A 12,113-nucleotide genomic window follows, 5' to 3' on the forward strand; every position below is an offset into this window, starting at 1 on the left:
AATCAGGGGTTACATACCTCACAGAACTTGGCGCCATATCGCGGGGGTGGTGAATCGCAGAATCGGTAGCGATTGCGGGTTCCTCCCAGACAATTCGTAGAACACGGCGTCCATTCGCTCCAAGGTCCCCAGCCTCCGGTATCCGAATCTGTGGACGAGGAGGAGCTGTCATAAGCTAATCCATTCATAATTAATAAATGAAGTTTAAACTATGGATGAACATGTACTGTTAATTGAAGGAAGTGTTCATTTACAAGCTCTTGTAATTCCTTTCAGTTTATTATTGAAAATTATTAAGAGCTTTAAGTGCACAGTAAAACATTAACATATTAAACTGGTTTGAGAAGATTTCTCAGAATTTTGTATTTAAAAACGCGGGTAAAATAAAATGGTATAAACTAATGGTAGCTCTACAAATTATGTCCTCTGAATACAAATAAAATATATTATTTATTTGAGCTTCAAAAAATATATAAAGTATTATCTTTTATTTAAAGAATTCTTTGTCTGTGCAGTTTAGTTCCAACAAGAAATTAATATAAAAGAAATATTTCCTGTTATATTGATACTATAACACCAGAAAAATGTATAAAAGTAATCAATGCCAATTACTTTTATTTGTTATACTACTTTACACGATTGCTTTATTTAAGTGTATCTCTTCCGGCGGGACAATAAGCTTTTAAGAATTAAATAAATGGCATTTAATTGGGATTTCCTCTTAAACGAAGTTAAGTGCGTTCTTAATGCATCATCCATCCCATCCCATTCCATGTCATCCCATCGAATCCCATTGAGAACTCACCGCTGACGGGCAACGTGGGCACACAGTCCATCCGGACATCGGCGACGGCCCCGGAAATTGCCTGGCTGACGTACACGAAGCAGTATTCGACGTACTTCTCGTAGAAGAGGTCGCAGGCGAAGTACAGTGAGTGCTGGCTCTTCACGACCCGCTGCTCGGCGACGTAGTGCAGCGAAGTCGGTGGCTTCAGCGAGGCGACATCGGCGCGCAGCTTGGCATACAGACGCACCCGGTCGCCCTGCTCCAGGATGCAGCCAGGATACTCGTACAGGACACCGATGCCCGTGTGCGGATCGCAGGGGAAAATGCTGCGGGCGTACACATTGAACACGAACTCATCGCTCCAGTCCACGCTGAGCAGCCGCCGGGTGGTCGGGACATTCTGGGCGGGAATCATCGGTCGCAACTGCACGGCATAGTTGCCCGCCAGTCCGAATAGTTCGCAGCCCAGGCGAAGCGTTTTGTTCTTCGGGAATCCCCTTATTTGCTCCGCAAAAAGGACACTCGAACGGGTTATGTTCCGGCTGCAACTGCGCTCCTTGCCGCAGTAAATCAGTTCCAGCCAGAATTCCGGCAGTGGCAGGCTTCCCGTCTGATTGCAGTTCACTTCGGGAAATCGCAGCGTTACCTCCACGGGATTCTTGGGATAGGTTCTCAGTCGCACTGGACTCACGATCATCTCGGCACTGGGCCACCGGACATCGAGGGTCTGGAGCAATCGCTCATCCTGTGCCGGCACCAAAGTGGTGGTCACCTCGCTCTTGTTCACCGATTTCAGATTGCTAACCACCTGCATCTCGTAGCGACCGCCGATGAGGAAAGTCTGGCAGGGAACCGTCACCTGGGTGACATTGAATCGGGGATCCGGGAAGAGGGGAATGTTCTGGACGACCTCCTTGCGACGACGTTGCAGCAACACCTGACCGGTTGCATTCGTTTCCTGGGTGGTTATGAGGGATAAATCCTTTTCCTGCGGCGCTTCGAGCTCATCAATGATTTTGCTAATGACTAAAGTGCTCATTATGGTGTTGTTCCTGCAACTCAAGTTGTGGCAGTCAGTGCTCAAGTGCTCGCTGCTGGGTGGTTCCTTCTTCTCCAGCTTCTCCTGCCGATTCTGCTGCTCCTGGGAGGACATCTCGTTGCCATTGAACTGGATCTGCACATGCAGGTCCCCGCTGAGGGCGGTGAATGTGCTGGGGGACATCAGGCGACCCTTTCGCACCGCCAGCACGTGACCTTTTGTCGAATTCGAACCGCAGAAGGGAGCGCACAATGCCGCCAATTTCCAAGGAGCCACCACATGAAACGAGTGGAAAAGAGGGGAGGGAAAAGGGGAAGAAAAGGGGAGGGAAAGGGGAGGGAAAAAGGGGAGGAAAAGAGGGAAATGGGAAGGGAAAGGGAGAAAAGAGGGGAGATAAGAATTATAAATCCTTGTAATTTATTTCGCGTCGCTGCCTTCTGTTGGCCCCATTCAAGAGGCTCCGCCATTGTTTACTCCGCCCGGTCGTGTAAATTGAGTCGCATCCAAACAGCCCCCTCGGGTACAAATTATGCAAGCAAAACAAAAACAAAGGACAAGTCTTCGAATCCAAACACCAAAGATCAACTACTCTTTTCATTAAAAGCATCTGAATTAAAATTTTCTGTTTAAAAAGTTACTCAACTATCCAAAAATCTATCTAATAAAAAATTATATATTAGATCTCTTAAACCAAATGGATTGAGTTTTTTATATACAACATAAATTTAAAATAATTTTTATTAAGATCTGTATCTTATGATAGTAATGAAACTAAATGAATAGTATTTTCTAAGCAGTTATACGTTAAAATGTTGAAAGTTATTATTGTAAAATTGATTATATTGGGTAATTTCAATAAGAATTTTCTGTCTAAAATCCTTTTAATAAAATAAAACTCAGAGTATTTCAAGCAGTCTCCTTTTCTTTGTTAATTGCAACCAGAACCGTAAAACACTTGAGCCCACCATGCGTATACTCAATGCAGTGCTAAAGTTCAAAATTCCAGAGACTGACAAAATTAGCAAACTCTAAGTAAATTGTGCAGTTGCATTTGAACAATGAAATAACATTCCCAGCTGACCTTCTCAAAATGTTTACTCTTGTAACCACTCTCCATGCTCAAATATTGCGTATACGCATAGTGGGCCCACATATGTATTTATTTATTCAGTCCAAAGCAGTCAGAAGCAGTCAGAAGTGAGATGTTCTGCCGCAAATGAGTTTCACTCACTTGTCCCACTTAATAAGAGCAACATTATAGATGATATAATAATTTTCCACTTGACTACTGATTTTAGTCCCGATGTCAGTATGCCGATTGTCTTCTTTCGCCTCCGATTCGCCGCCATTTCCTTTGAGTTTTTCCGCATTTCCTTCGCTTTTCTTTTCGTTTTCGTCGCCACTGTCACCATTCTCGATTCAATCAGAGGTGACTGTCTAAGGAATCTCCTTCTGCCACTCAGTGGAAGGAAGCCAAAGGTTCCACGTCGCTGGCACACATTCTGCTCTTGCGATTGCGATTGCTGATGGAAGATGGAAGATGATGTCTCCGATCCCTATCCCTCAAAAAAGGAGTGTCATTTGTTTAGCTCTCATCGCCAGAAGGAAAATTCGCTGTGACGTTCGGTCCTTCGGCAAAGGAAAATGTAGAAGAAGTCTACCTGCCAGGCATTTTCTGAAAAAAAAACAGAAATAAAGTTGACGTTACAGAGAGAAAGATACACAAATCAAATTCGAGACAAATTGAGGTTGCCGTCTATAGATTGACTAACGAAATTATTATGACGGCAGCATTTTTCATTCCGTAATTTTAATTTGCTGGAGTGTGCTTGAATTTATTTGATGGACGACATTATGATGAATAACATTATTAAATAAAGTTTAAAGCAGTTTCCATCCGCTGTTTAAATAAAATAATTTCACGGTTCTTGTTAAACAAAATTTACCAAATGAAATATCAGATTTTATTTAGCTCATCATTTTAAGCTGATAAAATATTCAACTGGTATTTATTTTTCCTCACGGAAATGCATACTTAAACGTTAAGCCAAATGCAATAAAAACAGTTTAAATAAAAAAAAAGTTAGATATTCTACCTCAACAGGGATTTATTGCATTAACATATTAGCATTTAAAATTTAGAAACATGAAATAAAGTTAATAAAATTATCTTGTCTTATTCACATTTCGCTCAGATATTTTATATAAAGTATAAAAAGGTTTTTATCCAGAAAGACAATGGATCAGTATATGAATCAGCATTGGTAGTATTGACCTTTATTTTGACCTGACCGCACTGAAAAGGATTTGAAAAGGCATCAAGTCGTTCTCCACACAATTCAAATGTCATTCCGACAAAAAGCTTAAAAATGAAGACCAAACAACAAAGGGTGTCAATGGCCCCTATCGGAGCATAAAACATCCCCATCCCCCGACTAAAAATCCCCATATATATGACCTGTTCTATGCCTTTATGTATTTCGAAGGGGAAAGAAAGAAAAAGAAAAAAAAAAAGAAAACACAATCAACCCTCATAAATTCTTAAACCAATTACAAGTCGTGCACGAAACATTTTATGGCGATTATTTCCACAATTCAATGCAATTCCATCGAAAGTTATGGTCCAGCACAAAAGAATAAAACAAACATAAAAGAGGAAAATTCAAGTCTGGAAGTGACTAGACAATACCTACGGAAATTGTGAGTCGACTAGATTTTTTTGAACAATAAAATAATTCCTTTAATGTGAGAGTAATAACACAAATTAGAGAATTTTATTTATTTGTAATTTATTCTGTTTGACTCTATAATAAATTACTACCCGCAAACTATAATTCTTTCTTGTAAAGCCATAAAATTTACATAAATACAAACGATTTAAACGAGTAATGAGTTCACAAGTAATAAAATGTTCATAAGAATAAGTTCCAGTCAAAACAACTTTACGTTATTTAAACTTCAAATGTAAGCTGAAATTTATTCAAACCATTCTCTCTAAATGACGGCATAAAATCCACTTTTAAAACCGAAATTTGAAATGCCTTCTTTATGATTCGAGTGTGTGGCTTATGGCCGCCCACCGTAATTAAATAATCAACCACAAATAAAATATTAACAACTTTCGTGAACCCAACCGCAGGGGCTGCCATACATCACCAGCTGGCTGGCGAAAGGGGGTTAGTTTAGTAATAAGTTATAATTTGCCGACTGACAGGCGCATCTAATTCCTGTAGTTTTTCGATTCATCAACACAAAAGTTCCGAAGGTGATTCAGGTTGGGATAGAACCGGATATTTGCTGCACAGGAAGGCAATCCATCGGTTGCCCAACCCCCGCAGTCATTAGCGAAATCTGTCGCGTCACTGGGATATATATACTCCTATATATATGCGGACTAGGGTCGGAACACACCCCCTCTCCCCTCGTTACCCTTCCAATCCCCCGTCGTCACCTTAATTGCGGACACGCACGGATCGGGCCGATGGCCAGATGCTATATGTGTGCCATATACACGGCACATTGTACGCCCTTTGCGCTAATGAGTCCTGCGTCCTGCGTCCTGCCAATTGCCACATCCACTTCCATATCCACATTCACATCTACACACACGTGCCTCCTCTCGCATTTGGCCAAATTCGCTTTCGAATTGGAACGACAACAGTTGGTTGTTGCAAACGAACGCCTTTTACAGCCAGAATCATCGCTCCAAATGGACGATTTCCTGTGGATGTTTTGTGCCCTCCTTTAAAGCGATTCGAAAGAGCTGAGTGTAAATGGAGAATCAATGTCGTTTTTGCCCTGTTAGATGAGTTTAAGGTATTTTGAGGGAGATATAATATTCTCCATTCGTTTTTAGTTTTAAAATCCTTTAATCTGAAAAAACAACAGATGATTTGATACTATCCATATTTTGTGTTAAAGAACAGCTTCGTTTTTAAAAGCATAAAAACATTGTTCCTTCACTTTATTTTCAATATTTCATTATCCTTTTTTTGAATCACAAACAATGAACAAACTAAATAAAAACAATTCAATTATTATTTTGGTATTTTTAAACTTTTCTCTAAAATAAAGATATTTGTTTTTATACATTTTAAATATTTTGCAATGGGTTTTTATTATTACCATTATAAAAACATTAAAAAGCAATTGTTTATCAATTTTTTTCCCCCAAAAGTTACCCTGAATTGAAAAAATAAAATTTCGCTCATGAATTTCGAAAATAATCCCGGCACATCAGTTTCCCTCCACCAGAATGTGCAAATAGCCCGACTTACAGACAAATCCCATGGTCATCCGGCGAGCTGGGAATGTGTGGGAAATGTAGTGGAAACACAGCAGAGGGCCAAAAGCAAAAACAGGCATTTTCACCAAATTGAAAGCGGAGAGCCCACAGAGTTGTTTTCCACTTTTTTTCCCCCCTTATTTTCGGATCAGAAAAGCTGGAAACATTTTCGGTTGGGGTGTTCAATAGTGCAGCAGGCCCATCGGCATGATTATCGGTGTCGCCGTGGGCGATCCGAGGTCAGAGGTCAGGGGGCAATGCGTGTGTGCCGTGGGGGCATTGGAAAACTATTAACTGCACTGTGCGGTCCTTTGAAGCGGCAGTTATCCTCTAAACCAGCGACCACCCGAAGTAGAATGCTAATTCGCTATAGAGACACTGGAACAAATTGGGGGAAACTATGCAAGAAAGCCGTAATAAATTGATTATGAATTTAAAAAATATAAAAACATAACATTAAACTATGAGAGAGATATAAAACTATAAAATATCGTAGAAGAGAAGTCAGTTGTAGCTTCACATAATTTTTCTAATATATAACTTTTTTTAAGCTTACTAAGCCAGTAAATTTTTTTTAAATAATTCGGACCACATTAAATTATGTTGTCGGTAAGATTAAATTTTTGAGACATTTATAAACTTTCTGTATTATTACCAGATTAAATAAATAAAACTTTTTAATAGTTTTCATTATTAAATTTTCTCCTTTTAATAGTACCTCAGATATTTTCACGTATTTTAATATTTCAAAATTAAATATTTATTTAATTTCTTTTGGTGCATTACTGACCAGCCTAGTATTGCGAAATTGTCGCAGCGCGGAAAATCAAAGCGCTGGCTGCCCGAGAATTATGGTGGATGTCTGCTCGGGAAAACCCCGCAGTGGGAGGGAAAATCGAAATAGCAACGGGAACGGGAGCGCGAACTGGATCGGGAAAGCGCCGTGCTTAGCGCTCTATCCTCCAGTTAGACAAAATGTCAATGCCCCTGCATTGCGGGGTGGCATGTGGGCAGCGTTTTCACCACCCTGGACAGAACTCCTTTATCGCTCCCCGGGAGTGCTGTTATTCATTATACTTTGTGGGCGAGGAAAATTCCGCTTTGACTGGCTCAACATTTCGGGGTGACTCCGCCGGCATATTCACACAGAAAAAAAAACAGCACAGGATTTGAAAACTGGAGCGGGGCGAACTTTAAACTGCGCAAAAATTCAGCCACAAAGGAAAAATGCACAGTTTGAATATCCAAACATTTACATGCTCTGTTTACTCTTAATCAATGGCCAAGGATGGAAACGAGCTGAGTCTGCACTTAAAAGTCCATTTCGCCACCCGCATGCGGACCTCATTTCCCGACCACCTGGTGGAAAACCACCACCCCCCACTCACCCACCCACTTTGTCCCTCCTGTTTCCCCACAAATGCGGTGTGCAATTGGGTTAAAAACTAAAAATAAAACCCAACGGGGGGCAGCTGGGGAAAAAAACAAACAGGTATGTATGTAATTACCTGGAACGGACCTCATTCGCATTCAAAGAGCTGGGCAACCATTTGCTCATTTGGCCAAATAATAAAGATAAGTAAATAAGGAAATTGCGGAAGTCAACTGAACAATGCCAAAGTGAAGAGGTGGTAAGCCCCATGTCCGACGGTGGGAAAACAAAGGCCCGGAAAATCTGATTTCGCATCTCCTTTCTTGTGGGGAAAGCAACGGAAAAACCAGCAGCCCTTTGTGAAAGCCCAGCAAAAAGTGAGTTAGTTAATGAATAAGAAAATTATCTCAGCTAAATCTGACTCTTCATCAGCTTCCTGTTAAATAAAGAATGAAAGTTGGAAAAAGCGTGTACATTTTTGTAGAGTTTGCTAAGCAGCTTTGCTAAGATAATAGTTTAATATTGGTTCAAAACGGATTTTAATTGTTTGCTATCCCTAATTAAGTTTGTTCTGTTTTTTAACTAAAATAGCTCAGAATAATTCATGTTTGCAAACCATTGTAGAAAGATATATTCATAGGGTAATATATAACAAATGCAATTTTTTGTTAAAAGGAAAATAACTATGCAAAGTACCTTAATATATTTTAAAAGCTTAGTAAAAGTATTATAAAATCATGCACAAGCGGATTTCAGTTGTGGATTTCCCCAACTTGTTTTGCTTTGTAGACCAAAAAACTACTTGAAAGCTCGACACCCAAAACTATGGTGACTAAAATAAATGCGCTATAGCTGCGGGGTCTTCAGCGGACTAAAAACACAACAATTTAAAGAGGGGCGTGGCAGTCGTTGTGCTTGACACCAAAGCCGCAAAAAGACTTTAATGACTGCGACATCAGCCACAGAATCATTCAAGAGAGTCCAGCAGCTGGTAGACCGCCCTTTTGCCACCGCGAAAAGACCAAGAAAAAAGCATAAAAATACTTATTGTCGAGGGTCATTATAAAACAAGGGCGAGCTTAAACGCAAATTATGTTTATCATAAATCGATTATACATTTTTTCCCTCAAGAGGGGATAAAATGAGTTCCTAAAAATACATTCATGTTTATAATTAAAAATATTTTACGAAATAACAAAAGCCATTATAATCGTTTCATAAAATAAAAACTTTTTTAAAGCTCAAATTCTAATACCAAAATATATTTTGGTGAGGCATCAAGAGAAGTTAAGGAAATATAAATATTATTACTAACAACAAAAAAACATTGAAACATTTAATCTTTTTGTATCTGTCTAGCTGCAAGCAATTTAATATTTTTCTTTCATAAATGTAGCTTCAAATCATGATAATATTCATATTGCGTGAATTGATATGCGTGTTCAAAAGAAGAATAAACATACTAAATATTTAACCAACTCGCTGGAATGCACTGGCAATTTAGCCCATCAAAGTGGAGAGGTCGGAAAACCCGTCGAGGCGAAAATGACTCCAGACTGCAACCTTATCGCACGGCATTTTCCACAAGAATAACCCAACACATCTCGCGTGCCCGTTGCAATTGACATTGACGTTGGCGCCCCAAAAGTGGGTGGCATGAACGAAGGTAATATGCGGCGGTGCCACCTCAGAACTTGCAACTCTTTCATCAAAAGTTGGGGATCCTCGACGAGCCACAGCCGCGGGGTAAATAATATGTATGGTGTATTACTCCCAGTATAAAGGGGCAGCAGGCTTATCCTTACATTGGCCGTTATGTGACGAATGGAAGCCCTCGCAAAACTGGGCAGTTACTGGGTAGTTCTAGCTCTCCACTGCACTGAGAGAAAGAGAATATAATTCATTCATTTACCTTTTATATCTTCTATTTCAGGTTGACTTTTAAATAACTATAACCGCAGAGTTTGCAAAGTCCTAATGATTATACAACTTTTTGTATAAAATGGTATTTGTTTATGTTTTCTGTTTAGATATTTTTTGAAAATAATTTATTGTCTTTTATTTCAGTGTATGGAAATAGAGGAGCAGCAGCAAGCCGTGCATGAACACGAAGCCAAGCCACTCTAGAGGTCGCCCGAGGCCAATGGAGGGATTGCATGCAGGTGGACATTAAGGGGCGTCCTGCATCCTTCTCCGACTTTCCCTCCACTCCGTTCACCTGAAATCCTCGCCAGCCGTGGCAACACTGAAAGTGCTACTTAATAATTGAAGACCCAGTCCTGGCACCAGCACAAAACCCGTCGCTCCCGGGGACTGACTTCATTTTAATAAACGTCTACGACGTCTGTACAGGAAACTTAGTGACTAGACCGCAATCTAAGACAGTTACGACGTAATACACTGAGCGAAATGAGCGTTGTTTATCTCTAAATTTAAGATTCACAGCAAAACGTAAGTTTAGGAACAATGTACATAATAAAAAAGATTTTTTTCAATCATCAAATAATTCATAAAGGATATAAAAAATATGTGTGAAATGTTATGAAACCGCATGACTTTAGTTTGAAAAAAATATTGTTTATTTATGTTCATAAATCAGAAAAATGTGAGTTTGAAATTGTATGCTTAATTTGATTATAACATTTGTATTTATTAAACTGCAACAATCAACAGATATTTTCATGTTTACTTCAATAAGATCGTCACTTAATCATATTGATTTCTGGACCCCCCATAGTTTTATCATGTTTATCCAAAAAATATTAGTTTATTGTCAAATTTAAGGGAGATTCCGCTCAGTGTTTAAGGAATTTAGAGATGCAGGAACCTCGAGAGTGGGTGTGTCGAGTTCGCTTTGCCTGCGCCACTAAATGTGCACTTAAATCAGTCAGCCACATTGTCGGTGTCCGCCTCCTGTTGTCTGCACTCCGAGTAGCTTTCTCCGCCTTTCTCCTCCGCCTTTCGCCTGCCACGCCCTCGGGTGTCTGGTGAAGCCAGAAACCTGAAAACTGAATCCTGAGCCCTGAATGCTGAATGCTGAGTCTTGCGGCTGTCGTCTTTGTTCGTGCCACAAAGTTGGCTGCGAACACATCTCAACACTTGGGATCCGCATCCGAGAAGTCGGAGGTGCACACACATCTGAATACGAAATGGCGGGCTTATTAATTACCACTGCCACCCAAATGAAGCCTCGTCAATGTGCTCAGAATGCCAGCTGAAAGTTTCAATAATCCGAAACTGGCTGCTCGCAATTCACAGTGATTATTAAATAGAAGTTTTATCCATCGATGTTCTGATGGTTTAACAAACTTCTAATTTGTCATTTGAGTTTGGCATTCAATTTCTTAAGGTTTTTATGATGGGATAATAAACGAAGCAAAGAGCTCTTCAAATTAAAAAGGATATACAGACATGTGTTTATTCTTTACTATTGGTCGTTTTCTTATTATAGGTTTTTCAAATATATATTTCATTTTCAACTTATTTATTCCCTTCTTTACTCATTCAAAAATAATACAAAATCTATTCTAGACACCCCTTGTTTTTTTAATCCCAAAGAAAGCAATAATTTCTCTAAATTGAAAGTGTCTCCAATCTCCAAAGATAAGAAAACCACACACACCCCACTTAATCATGAATAACGCTCATCTAATGTCTTTATATGGGGAAAATGAATTACAAGCAATTTGCTTTTGACCCAGATTTGTAATTTTCCATTTCGAGCCCGCACGTCCGAATAGATCGGATAAACATATCGGCGATTCAGCAGAAAGAAAAGCGAAAGGGCGGATTATTAGGGTCGCAAAAAAATTAAAACTCTGTGTGGTGATTTTCGATTGCCAAAATCCAGGACTCTGGAAGATTGCGCCTGAAGTTTTTTCCCTTCGCTTTATCTCGCTGTAGACCGAAAAAAAAAAAAATCAACGAAATTCATATTTGCATAACTCTCCCGTTGAGTTTTGTGGAGCGATGTCGCCATATATCCTTCTCCCTTTTTTCCCCCAAAGGCTCTTCTACATAAACTCCGCAGTATCCTTTTCTGCTACGCACTTGCCAAAGTATTTGTGTTCGTGTATTTGTGTGTGTGTGTGTATTTGTTTGTGTGTATTTGTGGTCGTTGACGCTGAAACAGCTGGAAGTTGATTTGTCAGTTTTTATGGCAGCCTTTCAGGCGCCGGAGTCAGTGAAGGAAATCCATTAATCGAAGGCAAACTCGACAGACCGAAGGAGTTCATCAGGGAAAATCGAATGAAACGGAGTAAGTTGAACGAAAAACTCCGTGGATAACAATATGCTGTCCCACTTCGCTAAGTGCTTCTGCATTTCAAGCTGTTATTCAAACACAAAACGCAAGTCAGCTTAGATTAATTACAACACCAGAAAAATTTAAACAGATTTCAGGAATAAAATTGTGTAGAAATGATATGAGTTTCATTTTAAATATTTGTTATTAAGTCATTATTCAAAAACAAAAATTAAAAGTAAACAAAATATTAAAAATACTAATTGAAAATGAAATTTATGCGAATAGTTAGATTTAAATTAATTTAAACTTGCCACACAAAAAAGTTAATTCAGCTTCAATGGCCATTATACTAATCCACCAAAAATCAAACCGACCAAAGTCCAT

At 39.4% G+C, this 12,113-nt stretch overlaps 1 protein-coding gene across 1 annotated transcript in view; it reads right to left on the reverse strand.

Annotated features, from left to right (window-relative positions):
- LOC108100487 overlaps positions 1-12,113 on the reverse strand; it is a 29,107-nt gene that overhangs the window by 9,206 nt on the left and 7,788 nt on the right. The window contains exons 2-4 of the mRNA XM_017204421.1: positions 3,058-3,501; positions 806-2,041; positions 18-148 (exon numbers count right to left, since the gene is read on the reverse strand). Of these exons, the coding sequence (XP_017059910.1) occupies positions 18-148; positions 806-2,041; positions 3,058-3,238 (1,548 nt within the window). The 5' untranslated portion in view covers positions 3,239-3,501. The remainder of the gene's footprint in view (positions 1-17; positions 149-805; positions 2,042-3,057; positions 3,502-12,113) is intronic.

The sequence above is a fragment of the Drosophila ficusphila genome, unplaced genomic scaffold (assembly GCF_018152265.1).
Source record: "Drosophila ficusphila isolate 14025-0441.05 unplaced genomic scaffold, ASM1815226v1 contig_286, whole genome shotgun sequence".
Lineage (NCBI taxonomy): Eukaryota > Metazoa > Arthropoda > Insecta > Diptera > Drosophilidae > Drosophila > Drosophila ficusphila.